Genomic DNA, 18,344 nt, shown 5'->3' with positions numbered 1-18,344 from the left:
TAATTCTCAACAAAATAATATCAACAATCATATACAACTTACATGTGCTTTTATAATCACAAACAACTTGTATATGCTTTTCCAGTGTACTCTACACAACTGGTCTACATATTCCATATTTCAACTTTTGCTAAGTATGGCATTGTAGCATTCAAAATACACTGTTCAAAATTTAGTTAACACGGAGATAGTGATTAGTTATTAAAATTAGAGTATTCTAAAATAAAACTAATTGAATTTGATTTGCCATTAACGCTGTTTCCAATAATACAAAGTCAATCGTATTCAATCTGATTCCTATTATATACCTGAATCAAATTTGTCGTTTTGAAGCCTGTTCATAGAAATATCTTAAATGCAATCCGTATTCCTCTCCATGATTTCAATTTCCTATTGTGAAGTGATATGGGTAGTTAATATTGTGAAACAAATGTGACGTTCAGTTATTCGTTTAAGTGACCAACATCAAATTGTACATGTATGTTGAAAACTTAATTATTATTAATTTTAAAAAATTTAGACTTCATGCATAGAGGAAGTGATGACTAATATAAAACAAGCACAAAATTGCTTACAATGAACAGATATGGTTTTATTTACCACTACAATTTAGATTGTACAAAAACCATTGTCAAAGCTCATACAATATTGAAGATCACACACTTACAAATCTAATATAGAGGGCACAACCCAATCATAAAAAGTTGTTGTTTAATTATAAACAAAAATTCCACAAAACTACGTTTACTTATTCTTGTTTTTCTCTCATGCATTGCAAAATTAGCACTGAAATTATTTTTAAAAAAATGTTGGCCAAATTACCTTACATCTATCACATTGCAATCTTTTTTAGAATACATAATGTTGTGAAAATAAATAAACACACAAAGATGCTTGAGAAATGAAAAACAAAGGTATTACAACGCACATCAGCAACTCGATACCAAGAAATAAAATAGAACAAAATAAAAATGGAACAAGCAAAAATTCACAAAAATATAATTTGTCTGAATCAAATATCACATGCAATTGACTATGCAACTTTGTAATAATAGAAAAAATTAAAAAATCTTATCAAAGCATGTCAATGAGATTTGAAACCTGTCTGAAGCACGAGGCAACATGCTAAAAACAGGAGAAAAAAGCTTAAAAAAAGTATGGAAAGAAAAGATAAGATAAAAGGAAAAGATCACAAATATTACAACAATATACCCACTTCATGAACGACCCCCCTTACAAGTATCGCCCACACCACGCAGTACATAAATAGTTACCGAAATATACAAAGATGTACGAATACTGAACGGAAAACCACATCCATCCATGTTCATTCATCCATCACGAGCTGGATCAAGCATCATTGAGGAGGGCGTGCGAGGGGGCGAAGAAGGCACAGCAATGGCGATGAAGCGAAGCAGGTGTCACAGGGCGGATTAAAGCGAGCGAGGGAGTATCAGATGAGCCCAGAATCAGAGACAGGTCTTATCGTGTTATATTAGTAGACCCATTCTGACTAGACTTGGTGGGACAGACAGTAGATCAGGGGCTCAGCTTGCTTTTGGAGCCCCAGCAGCCAGTAGATTAGCTGCAAAGGAGCGCGAGACACGCCCCACATACCGTGACAATTTTTACTGCCAGGCGCGGAAGGACCCTATTATCCTATTCAATGATGGTCTAATGACACCCCAATATAATATTCCAGTGAGAGCGTCCACGGAGAACCTCGGAGGAAACAGCAAACGGTCGGTTCCACGAGCCCACCCAGAACAGTAGGCAGACTCTGTTTCAGTGGCAATCGCTTGCAATAATGCCCTTTTCTTTGCTCCTAGGTTACGATCAGACCCTGAGCCACGCGCAGGATCGCTGTTGTATCTGATCCGATTCCCTATACTAAAGATGTGCTGTGAAGCGTAAGAAGTTGCAGTCGTTTCTTTCAGCAGCAGCCAGCCAGCCGCTTGACGGGTTTAGCCTGAAGCTCTGAAGCTCTCGTTCTTTCACCATATTCATCACCACAACTACCACTGCCTCGTCGGAGCATTCGCTTTTGTTTTTTCCCGCACCAGTGTTCTTCTCTCCACTTGCCTGGCTCTTACTTATGTACCGAATCTTACGCATGATCGACGCTGGGGGAAGGTGTAATGTTCATGGCAAGGCAGGGAAGTTTTCGAAGCACCTGACAAGGAGGAGGTGTAGGAGCACTTGGGCCTAGCTTTGCAACTTTATGGCAGTGTGGGGGAGGATTGCAAGTTTTTAGGAACATGTGTGTCTGCACATGTGGACGTTACTGTCTCGAGGGTATTACTGCGTCAACGTTGTTCAAGAGTTAATCTTTGGTGAAGTTTTAGTGGAGGGTCAAGGCGGTGATTTTAAAAAGGGAGCTCGATTACTGGTGGTGGTGCGGACATTTCTACTGAAAGCCGGATCGTATGTGGAGTGTTAGATTTTTCTGGATGTGTTGGATGTGAACTTTCAAGTGCCGGAGGTGAAAGCCTGGACGTCGTTCAGGTGGAATGGAGGAGAGGAGAGGCACCAGTGGGTTTCCTCACACAGTATGATGCGGGTGATGCGCTGTGCCTGTTTGTAGTGAGGGAAGGGAATTGGTCTTCTTTTCTGGTTTGTGGGACTTGGGGTTTGTACAGTTTCGTGTCTTGGCGGCTGTGAGATTGCGGTGCGCATGGAGCTCGAATGCTGCAAGTTAGGACGAGTTGTGTGACCTTCACTTCAGGAGAGAGGGAGAGAGCCAGAGGAGATCTGGGCAGTTGGCAAGTGGGTTTGAAGTTTTGGTGGAAAGTAGTGACGGAGATTGGAGGCTTGTATGAAATTGGTACTCTAGCCATCCCAGTTGGTCGCTGAGATGGCAGACAGGCTCAGCTGAATCATCGTAGGGCGCATTCACGGTGAATTCGACATTTCTACTTATGAAGTGCCGTTTTATCTGAGGCACAGAGCGAGGGAGCGTTGAGCGGTTTCAACTCCAAGGTTTTAGAAGTGGATTATGCTCAAACTTTCATCACTGGCAAGATCTGAATCGTGAGATTAGGATACTAGGAAAAGATTGAGGCTGTCAACTCGAGTGTTCAAGCAAGTGAGAATACCTCGTGTGAATTTTTTATATGCATTCACCCCCACTCTTGCCGTCGCCAACCGGTTTCTGTTACAGTTTCAGGGTCGAGGGAGTGGATCTGGTCACTTGGATAGGAAACTGCAGCAGAAGTTTCTGCGAATGTAAGCTTTGTGATACAGTGTTTCTTTCATGAGTCTGATGTGGAGAGGAGCAAGTACAGCGCAGAGACAAGGAGCTATAGAGAGTTCGAGCTACCAGCCTTTTGTCCCACAAAACAGCTAGTCGCATCTTTATCATCATCATCATCACAGGAAACTCAAGATGGTGTAGAGCGTTGAAAGGGTTCATTGTTTGTGGAACATACTCTTTGTGGGACTCATCAAAACACAGTGAGCAACGCAATTGTGGCCAGGCCCTAGCACCGCACTTATTTACACGTCCCTTACACCTTGTTAGATTCTTTGAAAGAGTCCCGTGCTTTTAGAGTGCCTCTAATTTCGGTGCACTTGTTAATTGTGCTCCAATTATACTTGTGATCGCGGAGATCACCGATCCATCGTATCAGAACCATGAACCATATTTGGGTGCGGTAGGATTATTCATAGACTTCTCAGCCAGATTTATTATACACTTAGCCGGACACACTTGCAGTAGAGTTGTCTTGGCAATATCTCGGGTGAAAGATTCTGAATCAAACCACTGTCACGATGTCACGTTTGTTGATGATAGGGCATTTTGTGTGCACGGTTTAACATGAATATCTCCATCTGAAGCGGGTGGCCAAGTACAATCTTTTTCCTCTGGTGCCTCAATCATGACTCCTGGATCACAGAGCCACGGCTCATGTCATCGACAGTCCCAACAATAGTAACTTATTACAAGGGGTTTGATTCTTCGACTTTCGCACCTTAGTGATGCAATAAAGCTCGAGGCTGTGGCTGGAGATCGAGATGCAGAGATCCCAGCAGCACAGCTCCCACATGGCGCCAGGTGACACTGATTCGTTAAGAACACTTTCGTTAGATTTTCTGAGCCTGCTCGGTGAAGGCCAGGTGTTTAGTGATGTCGCCTTCGAGGTGGAGGGTCGTCACGTGTACGCTCACAGGTGCGTGCTCGCAGCGAGAAGCCCTTTTTTTCGGACGATTTTTTGGAGCGATGTGCAGATGATGAGCAACACCCAACCCAAGCCTAGCATACCGCAAGTGATTTCGGTGGGGATTGTAGGCTATGATGTCTTCATGACACTATTGCAATTTCTATACAGTGGAAGCTTCCAGTTCTCTGCCCAAAGTAGTGGCCGCTTATGCCAAGACAAGTCCTGCTGGCACACCCATTGTAGCGCCGCGGTCAAGTTCGGTCTGGATATTTTGAATGCTGCGGTCTTCTTTGGCGTGGAACAGCTCTCCGCCATCACTCAGGTCATTCTCTTTCAAGTGGTTCTAATCAGAATATTGAAGCTCAAATGTGTTCAATTTTTGTTTTTTTCGTACCGTGTCTCGTGTTTTGTTTCAAATTATTTTTTTCTTGGGTTCCAGTGGGACTTGTGCCTAATTCCGAATGGACTGGTTGCAGAACCACCTAGCCTCTATGGCCGAGAAAGCTTCCATCGAGGACGTGATGCGCATGCTGGTGATTGCAAGGAAGCAAAACGATTTGCATCTCTGGCATCTTTGCTCAAAGCTGGTTGCCAAATCTGGTCTCTCCCCGAAGATGCTCCTGAAGTATCTCCCGGGGGATTTAGTTCAAGAACTGCAGTCCATTCGTCAGAAGACTGGATACAACTCCGACACAACAGCATCCGGGAGCGCAACCTTGGAGCAGAAAATCAAGCGCATGCAGAAAGCACTAGACTCGTCAGACGTGGAGCTGGTCAAGCTCATGGTGATGGGCGAAGGTCTGAATTTAGACGAAGTTTTTGGTCTGCACTATGCCGTCAGTAGCTGCAGCAGGTAATCATCTCCCCCGCTATTTCTCAACAAATCCTTCATCTGATGTGAAACATGATTAGGGCTTAGAGCTCACCATTGCTAAGAGTGTCGCCCTGTGCTACGATTTGCAGAAAAGTAGTCAAGAATCTACTGGAACTGGGAGCAGCGAATGTGAACCTTCAGGACCTCGACGGTCGAACTCCCCTCCACATAGCAGCGCAGCTAGGCGATCCCGAGAAGATAGCTATGCTGTTGGACCACCATGCTGAGCCCCACACGCGAACGGCTACTTGTGCAACTGCAATGGACATAGTGCAATCTGGGGCGGCTGAAATTCAATCTGCTGGACGGTACAACACCAAAGCTGATCACAACAGGTTGCGTGCCTGCATGGAGCTTCTTGAACGAGCCGCGTTGGCATCGACGCGGCTTACGCACACCAGAAGCGCCGCGGTAGTGGACACGGGTAGCCCAGCGTCAATACTTACAGAAAACGGCAGCAGTACGTGGTTCCCGGAGGAGAGCGACAACTTTCAAGGCTCGATGAGTCGAATGAAGAGCGCCGGAACACCTGGGCTTCTTCAAAGCGGCAACGACATCTTTAGTTCTCTTTGGAATGGGCTTCCTGGGAAAGGTATGAAACGTCCGCCTACCGAGCTTGTGCCGATCTCCAGGAATCTGGCTGAAAAGGTTTCATGGCCATGGTAGAATGAATCTCATGACTCTTCCTCATTGGTATTTCTTTGGACAGTTCATGGCACAGAAACAACTGAGAGGGGTGAAGCCAGTCGTAGCCCCATTTCAAGGCTACTTCAACCCAACTCAGAGTTTGAATACTTCGACACTCAGCAGCTGCAATCTGAGTCTTGTAGCCTCACCAGTAAACCCACCATGCTGGAGACTTCGAGCCTGGATGAAAGACCACGCGAAATGTCGCGCGTGTTCGTGGACCTGAAGGATCTACCGGTGTTGAGGGATGTGAGGGAAGTGGTGTTCAAGGATATCAAGGATATCACCAACGACGCACTGGAGAACTTTAAGAGAGTGTACACTCCCAATGACGAGGAAGTTAACTCCGGGTGGCAGCTCTTCCTGCAAGAGCATTCTGAAGCAGCAGCCCTTCGAACCCCTTAGCTCTCGCAAGATCTGTGGATTCTGTTTACTTAAACTTCCTCAGGAGATTTTTACAACTTTGCCTGCAATCTGCCGATAAGCATCGAGGCCAAGTCATTGGACTGTTGATAGCAGGTTATATTGGAATGCTACGCGGATTCTGCATGTCATCAACAACTGGTTGAATACGTGAGCGTCCTTATCTGAGCCCCTTTGGAAGAACAGCTCTATGTGGAATTGTTTCAGCAAAAACTGGTGTGTAGGTGGGGTATGTGAAGTATACTAGAGGGACAGGGGGGGGGGAGGGGGGTTACTGGTCATTAGTAGTAGCCAATAAGTGTATGATACCAGGTGCTAAAGGAGCGCCTGTACATGTGCATTTGTACAGTTGAAATCTAATTACACAAGCTTGTGGCGAACACAGATCAGGCAGCGCTTGACCCTTTCGAAGGTTCGTTTGTTCATCTCGGAGCTTACTTGGAAGTGCTTGTGATCTTTAGAGCCCTGGCTTTTCCAGTTTTTTCCACAAGCCACCAATCGTTGTTTTCACATTGTCTTAGCATTCCTGACTATCCTGCGTGAGATTTCCACGATTTCGTGAATGATCCCCTCGTGCAAACCGACTATGATTCTGATATACCATCGGCCATCCGAAACTCTGCATGAAGTCGCTCATCATATTTGGCTCAGCCAGATTCTTTCGCGCGATGTCGCTTGAAGGAGACCCGAACAACCCAAAATTTGGCGCGGGAACACTGGAATGCCGAACGAGGAAGCGTAAGTTTGTGGACTCGAAATAACTAACGGGTTCAAGGTCACTTTCAGGTGAGTACTTGCTCTCTTTGTGTCTGGTTTGTGATAGTGCTATTTGCGTCATTGCTAGGCGCACTAATTGTGCCAGTAACGAAGGGATAATTACAATATCATCCTATCAAATGGTACCTGTTGTGCAGAATCTTTGACTCCTACATATGCATTGGTTATATCATTTCTACAGAGAAATAACATCATGATCGATAATAGAGTTAATAGAAATGATGAACAAACCATCCTCATGACGTTCATTTGGAGTTTCGGAACATGTAGGAAGCTCCACGGTGGGAAAGCGTGAAGTCAGGCCCTGACTTGAACATCAGAGGAATGTTCACATGCTTCATTCTCTTGCAAATCTGCGACAAGTTATTTAAGAACGTTTGAGTTGCCAAGCTCTTCATTATCGTTGTAGTGACAAACCTCAACATTTTACTGAAGTTACCAAGGATACGGAAATGGGTGGACTGGCCAAACAAATTTTCTGACACGAAAGTAGAAGCACCCACAAGCAACAGTCAGAGTAGAAACTTTCAGGACACATCATCGTAAACTCTAGAATTTTTTGAGTACTGTAGTAAAAGATCCTGTTGGTGCTTGGAGATCAGGATGGAGTTGTAGCTACTTTGATTTGAGAGATTTGAGTTATCCAGTACCCGTGCCTATTCTGTAAGTTAATAGTTTCATGGACGACATGTAACTCCAAAACTTGTAACATATCTATTAAGTATTTTAGTTCTCTGTGAATAGTAAACCTTCCTTGCCTGTTGCAATGAAAAACACATATGAGATTTCAGAATGAGCTCACAAAAGACATCAATTTACTTGTCCTTCTGATTCGCTCACAGCCATTGGTGCAGAATGGGTGCACGTCGTGTAGTGTGCACGTTGTGTTGTGTGCATTTGTTGTGTTTTTTACGCTAAACAAGTAGTTGCTTACTTACTGCTCAAACACTGTGGAGATATTTCCCACCCCAGCAGAGAACATTGCTGCTGTTTCAAATTTGATCAAAAATTAATAATGTTAACCAGTTGAGAGTGATTATTCTTTAGCAATATCACTTTATGAAAATTCTTAAATTTTAAATATAAATAAATAAACATGTATACATATAAAGTAAAATAAAAATTATGACTTTAAAAGAATCCTTGTAATAACTATATCGTTTTAGAATTCTAAATCATAAATTTAACCAAAAAAACAAAAACAAGAAGAAAAATAATTTTTGGTTATATTTTAAATTGATATAATACGAAATCCTTATCAAATAATCTATCTATTAATTTTAAAAATAGAAATCAAAATAGTACAAAATAAAAAAAATTATAAGATACAAATTAAATGTTTTGGTATTAATTATAAATTCATTTTATGTTTCTATTTTTAAATGATTTCTTATTGCATTTTATAAATTTTTATTATTTATATTAATTTTTAAACTTAAAATCTAACTATATATTTTTAATAGCCTAATTCCAAATTTATTTATGTTTATTACTTTAGTCTTTATATTACGTAAAAAATATGTATAAAATTTTAAATATATTTGTTTTTGGTAAATTTAACTTATATATATATATATATATATATATACATGGTAAGAGAGAGGAAAAAAACTTTTTAATAAAATAAAATTTATTTTGGAGCAGTCTAGTTTAAAAATTAAAACTAAATTAAAACTTGTAAATAATAATTATTATCTTAAATCTTTATATTTAATTTTTGAACTAGAAATACAAATTTTATATCAAATATTATTTTTTAATTTTTTTAATAAATATTATACATGCATGCATTATTATTAATCGATTATTTTTTTACATTAAAATTTAGTATTGTTTACAAATACTTACAATTTGCTTTTTTTTCTTTTTAAAATTCTGCTAATTAGTGTATGTATTATGTATCTAAGTAGTATTTTATTCTTCTTACTGTTGTAATTATTAATGATATATATATATATATATATATATATATATTCGAATAATTATTTGAAATATAAATATATATGTAATATATTTTTTAAATAATAAAAATATATTATTTATTTAATCGAAAAAATATATATATTATTTTATACATTTTGAAGGAGGAAATCTTTAGAGCAGAATAGAGTAATCTCAGGTGTATAAAAAACTATGTTAAATTAAGTTTATACTCATAAAATCAACCAGTTGGTAAAATTGTAAAGTTCAAATTTTTAGAACATATAACCTGATAATTAACTTTTCTACCATTATATTATTTGATGTTGATATTTGAAAAGTTGTATATATATATATATATATATATATATACATATGAGTACACTGGATTTTTGACTTATGTAATTTTGTTTTTAGTTATTCAAATTCTATCAAATTGATTGCACATATATATAAGTATTCTTTTCACTTTAAAATATTTGAAATTTAATAATTTTAATCAATTTTAAGAGCACTAGTTCTAATATGTGAGACAATATTATGGTTTGCAAAGTATTTTGTAATAATTCTTTTTATACTTTTTATATTATGTTTACAAATGTCCTTTACAAATACATTATTTAACATGCTATCATTATAAATTCATATTACAAAAAATGAAATTAAAAAGATATATATATATATATATATATATATATATATAGTTGAATTACGTTAGTTTGTTTTGTGGGAACTTTGTCTTTGTGATTTCAACTATTCATAAAACTCTTACAATTTTATTCAAAATAAACTTGAGTACTAATAACAACTTGAGCGCATGTTTATTATAATTTCTCATTTAGAGCAGACAGATGAGAGGGTTCCAAACAGAAATCATGATTAGAAACCACAAAGTTGAGAACCAATGCATAGTCTTTCCATAATCTTATAAGCTGGTTTTAATGAGAAGCAGACGAGCAGTCATGACTCTGAGGATATAAAACTTGCTAATCCAAATCAACACACAACAAACACATGGAATTGTATAATCTTATAAGCTTGGTTTGTTTCAATGTTGGTTTGCCTCGTTCAGAAGCCATCTTTCTAAGTAAACATGAAGCTGGCCACAAATGTTGCAGCACTCCACACATCTCACAGAGCGAACTTAACAAACAGACAGACAGACAGACAGACCCAGCTCTCACACACAGCGATCGAGAGCGAGAGCGAGCATGAGAGACGAAGTTTGTAGTTTTGAGTCCAAGACAAGCTGAAGCAGAGCATCACTGCACACATGTAGCAGAAGCAACACTGAGGCTGGCAGCTGAGTCGCAGTATCAGAGCTTCCTCTGCTTGTTTTTTGAGCTCTCAAGTTTGGGGACACTTTGTTGTTGTTGATGTTGTTCCAGCAACCATGGTAAACATTCCATCTCTTCGGTTTGGTTTCTTCTTTGATGATGCGTCCGTGAGTCAATATAGTTTGCTCTGATGTTTGTTGTAGTTGGGATTTTGGGACCGAACCTGGTGCTGATGATGACCTAATGGTGTTTTCTCATGTACGAGCCGGAGTGAGTTTGATTAGCTTCGTCTTTTTGGTTGTTTCTGTGCGTTGAGGCGATCGTCTCTCATTTTTGGGTATCAGGTCGTTTTGTGTGTCGTTTTGGCGAATTGGGTCCATGCTGGTTTCTTGTGGTTAAGCGTCTCTGTTTCTCTTGAGATTGTCAGATGCGATTTCCTGAAGTTTTTGCCGTCTTTGGAGGTTTGAGTAATGAATGGTTGAGCTACGAGGGGTTTGCGTTTCCGGTGTTGGAGCAAGTCTGCAGTAACATATTGCTAATAGGGTTTAGGTGATGTCAGGTCTAGGTCTTTTGGTCGGACATTGTCGGATGAATCTTAGTGGCTTCCGATTCAACCGAAGTCGAACTAGAGCAGCATAGTATCTGATTGCCTCTAACTCGGAAGGCATAACCAACCATTTCATGTGTCAGGGTCATGTCCAGCAGAGCAACCTTCTTGACTCTCAAATTTTAACTCAACTGCCGTGAAATGAGTGCCTTTCTTTGTAAAAGTATATTGGTATGAATAGCCTAGATGTATTCACCCTTAAACTATCATTGAATTCGAGTGTTAGATTTCTTATCTAAAAGTATTGAGTCAGTAGGTGCTAGTTCATGGTTTTAAACTTTTTCATCCTTTAATCTACCGTTGTGGTGTTCGCGTTGTTTTGTAATACACGTCAAGACTTACATTTTGATTATCACTTTCATTTGGAGAGTTAACGAAAAAAATGTACGAAAATGAAAATAGTTGCATTTGCAGTTCTAGATTTGTAGATTTATCGCGGGTTGGATGCCTGTGATGTGCTGATATTGTTCATAACTGTCCCATTATTTATCTTGCTGATTCATTTTGTATCGTACTCAGCTTCCTCTTTCACTTTTCGAAGGCAGCTCAAGGGTATACTATGGTAAAGACTGCTCTTGCCCTGTAGTTCTTGAATATATCTGAGGTCTTCAAATGCTAGATTCAAATCTACATCACGAGGAATCGAAGCTTTATACGTCGAGGATTGCAATTGTATTTGTATTATGTGTCACAGCACCGGATCACCTTATAAAACCATAGGGCTGACATCCTATCGTTGCTCTTCTGCAGCTTGTTGAGCTGAAGAATGGAGAGACTTATAATGGTCATTTAGTGAACTGTGATACATGGATGAATATTCACCTTCGTGAAAAAATTTGCACTTCAGAGGTGGAATTCCTTCTGCTCTCGCTAGGTGCGATTTCCTTTCTACATTTCAGATAGGTGGTATTTTGACGAGTCTAAGGGTTATTCCAACTTGTTTTGATTCTAACATGAGTGTTTGAATATGATAGGATGGCAACTGCTTTTGGAGAATGCCTGAGTGCCATATTCGAGGAAATACCATCAAATATTTGCGGGTTCCTGATGAGGTTAGTCGCCACTAATCGACCCCTGATTTGCAATGTTTTCGTCAAAACTACGAATAAGATAACTGGTCGTCCTATCCTGTAGAAGGCGTGTTTATTTCCTCACATTCCAATGGTTGCTTGAGGTATTGTTTTTTTAAGGTCTTCGAAGATCATATTACTATGGTTGTCATCTTCAGGTCATCGACAAGGTTCAGGAATAGACAGTGAAACGTCCAGGTATGACCTTTTTTTTTAACCAGATTTTTGCGATTCCTGTGTCACTAGTTCATATGAGCTGTTCTCAACGGGCTGGAAAAGGTGCACTGTATAAGATACGCAATATCTCTTTATATCAGATCCACTTGAACACTCAGATTCGACTGATTCTATGGAAGACTTGGTGATCTTTTGGTGTAAAACCAACACAAACTAGATTGCTCGCTACATTCTCAGTGAATGCCAAGACCCTCATGCTCAGGATTATGGTCATCTGTTTGAAATTGTCCTATGATGTTCCTGCCAGACCATAAACCCACCATCGACTTCCAATTCGGGCATTTTTAAAGAGCTCTTTTTTGTCTGTATCCAGTTGGTGCTGCCGGGGGGCGAAGCCAGTGAACACCACATCAGTCCAGTACTTCTCAATGTAAATTTGACATTTTGTGAGATAGAAAGCTTGAAGAAACGGGGTTTCTGTTTCTGATCACGTTTATCCTATTCGTCACAGAAAAGCCTCAGTTGTAAGTTTGGTATTGCACCTTCACGCTTTTACAAGCAGATCCTTCCAGCAGTTTTTCAACAGGAGAGGAGCTGTTGGGTATACATCAAAATGTGAATTTTTTTCTCCAATAGCTGACTTGGGTTCTTTTCACTCCACCAGTGACGAAATGTAGAGCTTGATTTCTTCAAGTGTAGCAAAATGATAATTGCCATTGCAGCAAGATATGGTTATTCACGAGGTTTCAAGTAAATGCATGAATAGGACCCCCGTCAAGCTTTTGTATCTATTGACACCAATGCACATTCCAAATGGCATGAGCTCAATCTTCACTGTCTCACTTTGTCAACCTACGCTTAAAGTTTGTTGCTTTATGTCTTGTTTCTACTACCATTTGCTTGACTTACCCCCTACTCATGCAAATTTAGAGTAGTTTATCCTTGTGTACCTTTCGGAGAAGCTAGTTTAATTCTTCAGATTGGGTGTACTCATCAGTGCCTTAGATTTCTACTGGAGTATGATGTCTGCAGGGCATTGGAGGTTGTAAAATGCACGGGCTCCTACATTCTGGAATGATGGCTCACATCTTCTTCTTCTTCTTTCTTTCTTCCCCCTTTTTTTTTCTTTTTTTTTTTTTTTTTTTAATATAAACGAAGCGCGGACTAGAAATAAATTTTCAGTATTTATTGGCGCTTCTTGTATTATTTGAAGAGTGATTTTATTTTATTTTATTAAACTGTTGTTTATGAACATAAATATGCACATTAATTACAATTTTGATACTGTATTCAAATTGTATACTTTCAAAGTGAAGTAAATTCATTTGTACAATCAGCAAAAGCTCATTCGATTATCTCTTTTACTCTTTTTTATAGTTCATTGTTTCGTTTTGCTTTGTTTTTGTTTTTTGTTTTTTGAATGTATTATCTGATAAGATATTAAAATGAATCAATATATTAAAAAAAATAACAAATCATTGCTCTGATTTGTAAGATGAAGTTTATTCTTCGATCCCACAGTTGTAAATAATTCTAGGATATACATAATATTTTTAGAATGTGAACGTAAAGCAATCTTTCAAATGAAGATTTATTAAGCAATTGATTGATTAAAAAGATAATGAACCCTGACAAATACACATATTATTAAAATAAGTCATATCCCAATTCAATACCGAAATTTTGATAAAGTAATTAATATACATGTTTTTAAAAAATATTCTATAGACTCACAAAAGTTATTAAAAATAACATGTTATTATTTATTTAAAATAATTTTACCCCATGATAATTTAAATAAATTACTAAATTTTACGAAATTATTTTTAAGAAATTAGTGATAATCAGTCAAACCTCAAAAACTGTCTATTTTGTTTTTAACTTCAATAATTTTAAAACAAAAAAATAAAAGAACTGTCGTCAAAGGTTTCATTTGTTCACTTGTTACTTTACCGTAATCTTCGAGAGTTATGTAGACAAAGGCATTAGGACTTGCACCACTCATTGTCTAAAATTAATTTATATATATATATATATATATATATATATATATATATAAAATTATGTTTACTATTTACAAATGGAGGTCATCATTTAGGCAGCAGACACCAAAAAAACAGAAATTTCAACGGTTCAAGCCCCGCTGACGTGGAGACCCACTCCGTCGGATGAATGAATTCGGCGAGCGATAAACGGGGAGAAAGGCATTCATCCAAAGTGCCGTTGTGGTGCTGTGTAGCGAGGGGGCGTCGTTCCCGCTGCCCTCAGAGAGCCAAGCCAAGCCCTCATCTGAGTTGCAAACGGTGCAGGGGCTTTACCTGGCATAGCCAGCCAGCGTTAGGGTTTCTATTCTCTCGGCCCTTTCCGGATGTAACCATGGCTAATCGCACGGACCCGACAGCGCGGAGCGTGCATGGCACGAATCCGCAGAACCTCGTGGAAAAAATTCTGCGCTCGAAAATCTATCAGAACACTTACTGGAAGGAGCAATGCTTTGGTCTTACAGGTACCGCCATCTTTCTCTCTTGCTGTTCCCAACTCGTATTTTCATTGGTAAGCACAAGATTGTAGAGAGAGGTGAGGGGCGTTTTTTTCTTTCTGTTTTCTTATTGTGCTAATGGTAATTCGGTTGATTTCGTTTTAGTTCTTTGTTGTTTCGATAGTTGTATTTAAATGTTTAAGAGTCAATGGAGTTTCCTCGACTGTGAGAATGGTTTTACTGCCAATCAGTCGCTGATGTGGTGTGGAATGTAGTTCATAGTATATTTCTTCTTCGTTGCCGTCCAAGTTGCATTGTTGCAGATTGTATGACTTTTTTTTTTTTTTTTCTCTCCGGGTAATGGGTTTGGGGTTAAGGTTTAAATGGTTTTGATTTCGCTGCATACGTTGTACTCCGTGGTGGGATTCCAAGAGCAATTTAAGCAAGTCATCCGAGGCTCGAAATTGTTGCATGTTAAGAAGAGGGCAATGTTATCTACAGTGGTTAGAGTGTCTGTGAGCTGATTCTGGCACTTGAAGATGCTCATGATCGGCAATACGTCATCTCCACCGTCAAATTTTATGCTGCCGAATTATATCCTGCTAGTTTTCCTTCTGAATCTTTTTATCATTTTTTTCAGCTGAGACTTTGGTGGACAAAGCAATGGAATTAGACCATTTTGGAGGGACGTATGGAGGTAATCGTAAAGCGACTCCATTCATGTGCTTAACGCTAAAGATGCTCCAAATTCAACCCGAGAAGGAAATTGTGGTTGAGTTCATCAAGAACGAAGATTACAAGTAAGCTTTTGGAACTTCATTGCCTGCAATTAAATGCAAAATAAACACTTTCAATGTGAATTACTTGGGCAGGTAATTTTCGATGGATTTGGGGTTTTTAAACGTCATAGTTTTTCATGATTTAGAGCTTTTTAATCTCCCACTGGGACATTGGCCCAATCCAGTGGTAGCTGGTGGTACATCACTGGCAGCACTCCCGCTGATGGGTGAGTTGCATTGCGTTTGAATCTAAAGAGGGGTTTCTGCTTGGTTCTCACTTGGAAGCTTACGCATATCTTGTGTTTGTTAAATCTGTCGCAGGTATGTGAGAATACTTGGTGCTTTTTACTTGAGACTGGTTGGAAAGCCGACTGATGTGTATCAGTATCTTGAACCCTTGTACAACGACTATCGGAAATTGAGACGAAGAACTTCGGAGGGTGGTAAGTAGTTTTGATTCATATTTTTGAAATTACCTTTGACTGTCCTTTTTTTTTTTTTTTTTTTTTTTTTTTTTTTTTTTTTTTTTTTTCACTTGCATAATTCCTTGACATTTTGTACGTGTTAGTGACATTTTTATAGTTAGTGTAGTTCGCTTTTTGTTATGCTCACTAGTCATCCATGTACGTGTTAAGGGGAAATATCAATGCAATCTCTCACTTATTTAACTATTATTTATTTAAATTCTTAAGGCTATATTCTCGCGCGTGTGGATGAGTTCATCGACGAGTTGTTGACGACGGAGTATAGCTGTGATATTGCCTTGCCTAGAGTTCCCAAGCGGTATGTATCTAAGGATTCATAGTTTCCTAATCTAAATCATGTAGTTATGGTGTTGGGGTGTTTGATTATAGGATCTTTGTCTTTTCTTGAGAGCATAGGAAGGACTTTCAACCCTATTATCCCGGTCTTCTTTCATTTATTTTGGACTCAATCATCTTATTTTGTGTTTCATGTACTTATTCCACCTACGTTCTATTCTCTAACAGTACTTTATGAATTGCTTTACACACGTTAAACCCCACACTATATTTACAGGAGTATCATTATTAAGGCTGTAAGTCTACTGTGTGCTGAAGGGACGTAACTGATTCGGGAGCCATGTATCAGATGGACACTGGAGACTACTGGATTGCTGGATCAGCGTCGGAGCGCTTTGGAAGATGATTTTGAAGAAGAGGAGGAGAAAGAGGAGGAGGAAGCTGCTGCTAATGGTCTTGAAGCTATGGATGTTGACAAAGTAAGCTAGTAGGGTTTCAGTTGGCTACTCTCTCTTATGTAGTTTACTTGTTACTGCAATGCAAAAAGAAATGTGATCAATAAGTTGCAGTATTGATGCCTTCTATCGCATTCACATTCGGATTGCAGGAACATAGAAGAAGTCGAAGTCCAGTGAAAGAAAGGGAGCGAGACGAAGAACAGGGTAGAGATCGTCACCGAGACTATCGGTATGTGATAAGCCTTGTTCACTTCCCATTGTGCTGGCATCGCATTAATGAGAAGTATGATGGGTCACACAATCTCGACCTTACTGTTGAGACATTTTGTTGTCAATATTATTCATAGCTGTGTATGTTGAGCCCCACATTATGCTCACATGAGTACTATTAGTGTCATTAGTATATGTAGATGTCTATGTAAACGAGGGATGTTTGCAATGTTGGCTTTGGTTTAATTGAGAATTTTAGGTTTTTTCTAGTAGGATGGATCTACCAAACAGTAGAGAAGACATGAAATGAACTTTACCTAGTCATTTGTTTGGAGGGGCATCTGTAGTACTTTTGTGTTTGTGATTTTAGGTGTTGAATCGAGGAAGGATTTCATTTTGTAATCTATGGCTTTTAACTGTGTGCGTATGTCCACAGGGACAGAGATAATCGGGACAGAGGCGACCGGGATAGAGGCGATCGCGACAGAGGCCGAGATCGTGATTATGATCGTGATTATGACCGTGGCAGGGATAGGGATCGAGAGCGAGAGCGAGAGCGAGGCCGAGACAGACACCGAGACCGAGATCCTGACCGTGATTATCGTTATCGTGATCGGGACAGGGAGAAAGATCGTGATGTATATGATAGAGATCGTGATAGAGATAGGGATTATCATCGTCGTGATCGTGATCGTGATCGGGGCCGCGACCGAGACAGAGAACGATACGGTGATCGGGACAGAAGGAGGAGTCGATCTCGAAGCAGAAGTAGAGAGCGGCGTGATCGTGAAAGAGACCGTGATGCCCGCTCGCCATCTCCTGACCGCAAAAGAAGGTATGGCACCATGCGAGTTACCTACCCTTGGAGAGTTTCTATCACCCACTACTCTACGTATCGAGGTTCTACGATCACATTGCTGAGTCTCAAGCTAGAATTGAACTTTACTTGCTGTATGACTACCTACAAATGAATTTTGAATCTTCGACGTAGTGGGACGGTTGGTATTCCTCTTGGTTTGTTTGTAATCAATCGCGATTTCTCAACAAACCCTTTACTTAGTCTTTGATGAATCTGTAGTTAAGAATGCGTATTGTCTGAAATAATTATCGTCTTGGTTGTTCAAGGCTGTGATTTAACAGGTTATTTCTGAATTATACCAGAGTAGGCTACAACTTATTTTTTTCGTTTCATTATTTTCAGGCGAGGGCGAGTTGATGACGATGGACCACTGGAGGATGGTGAGCATCGGGCAAACCCCGACGACAAGAAGGAGAAAAAAGAAAAGAAGAAAGAGGAGAAGAAGCAACCTGTTACTGATGGAACTGACCACCCTGATCCCGAGATTGCCGAAGCTAATAGGATACGTGCTGCACTAGGACTAAAGCCTCTGCGTCCTTGATATTGTCCTGTATTACTTTTTGTATGCTTAGGTGGGTACGGCTTTAACTTGATTGAGGTCCAAGAAAGGCGTTGTCCATACAGATGTCTCTTAGGCATGCTTCCACACCTCCCTGACTGCTAAAACTTTTGTGTGGAACAACCTGTTGATTGTTAGGAGCTACAGCAGTTACTTTGTAGTTATTGGCTCGAGAAAATTGGTGAATTGTGATAATTACGCTGGATGGAGGATTATATTTCTTTTTCCTGAGAATTTCCTACGCGGGGAACAATTTATCGGCTCACA

The 18,344-nt window shown here is 39.5% G+C and overlaps 3 protein-coding genes across 10 annotated transcripts; all 3 read left to right on the top strand.

Annotated features, from left to right (window-relative positions):
- The first annotated feature begins 1,477 nt into the window (after positions 1–1,477).
- LOC112282593 (regulatory protein NPR6) lies at positions 1,478–7,697 on the top strand. Of its 4 annotated transcripts, XM_024520420.3 has the most exons (8): positions 1,832–4,169; positions 4,329–4,482; positions 4,637–5,013; positions 5,124–5,626; positions 5,744–6,294; positions 6,494–6,556; positions 6,800–6,930; positions 7,192–7,697. In XM_024520420.3, the coding sequence occupies exons 1-5, from the start codon at positions 4,015–4,017 to the stop codon at positions 6,124–6,126; spliced, it is 1,572 nt and encodes a 523-aa protein (XP_024376188.1). In that variant the 5' UTR covers positions 1,832–4,014; the 3' UTR covers positions 6,127–6,294; positions 6,494–6,556; positions 6,800–6,930; positions 7,192–7,697. The 4 variants fall into 4 exon arrangements, with proteins under 4 accessions (XP_090110605.1, XP_090110606.1, XP_024376171.1 ...); XM_090254479.1 differs by having other exon boundaries at positions 1,478–4,482; XM_090254480.1 differs by having other exon boundaries at positions 1,785–4,482; positions 6,530–6,556.
- Positions 7,698–9,992: 2,295 nt separating this feature from the next.
- Positions 9,993–12,811, top strand: LOC112279641 (sm-like protein LSM4). Of its 5 annotated transcripts, none has more exons than XM_024514278.3 (6): positions 9,993–10,237; positions 11,245–11,287; positions 11,476–11,574; positions 11,700–11,777; positions 11,954–11,993; positions 12,346–12,811. In XM_024514278.3, exons 1-5 carry the CDS (start codon positions 10,218–10,220, stop codon positions 11,975–11,977), a joined length of 264 nt encoding a protein of 87 aa, XP_024370046.1. In that variant the 5' UTR covers positions 9,993–10,217; the 3' UTR covers positions 11,978–11,993; positions 12,346–12,811. The 5 variants fall into 5 exon arrangements, 3 of the variants coding, with proteins under 3 accessions (XP_024370046.1, XP_024370053.1, XP_073393703.1); XR_012218641.2 differs by having other exon boundaries at positions 10,009–10,237; positions 11,476–11,599; positions 12,280–12,811; XM_024514285.3 differs by having other exon boundaries at positions 10,011–10,237; positions 12,280–12,811.
- A 1,412-nt stretch (positions 12,812–14,223) lies between these two features.
- On the top strand, positions 14,224–18,342 carry LOC112280870 (uncharacterized). Its single transcript, XM_024516778.3, has 8 exons — positions 14,224–14,478; positions 15,092–15,251; positions 15,552–15,673; positions 15,923–16,013; positions 16,341–16,470; positions 16,599–16,678; positions 17,096–17,494; positions 17,861–18,342. The coding sequence occupies exons 1-8, from the start codon at positions 14,349–14,351 to the stop codon at positions 18,057–18,059; spliced, it is 1,311 nt and encodes a 436-aa protein (XP_024372546.1). The 5' UTR covers positions 14,224–14,348; the 3' UTR covers positions 18,060–18,342.
- The last annotated feature ends 2 nt before the right edge of the window (positions 18,343–18,344 follow it).

The sequence above is a fragment of the Physcomitrium patens genome, chromosome 1 (genome assembly GCF_059467195.1).
Source record: "Physcomitrium patens ecotype Gransden chromosome 1, ASM5946719v1, whole genome shotgun sequence".
Classification (NCBI taxonomy): Eukaryota; Viridiplantae; Streptophyta; class Bryopsida; order Funariales; family Funariaceae; genus Physcomitrium; species Physcomitrium patens.
The sequence above is the reverse complement of the archived record's forward strand: the minus strand, read 5'-3'. Positions and strand labels throughout refer to the sequence as shown.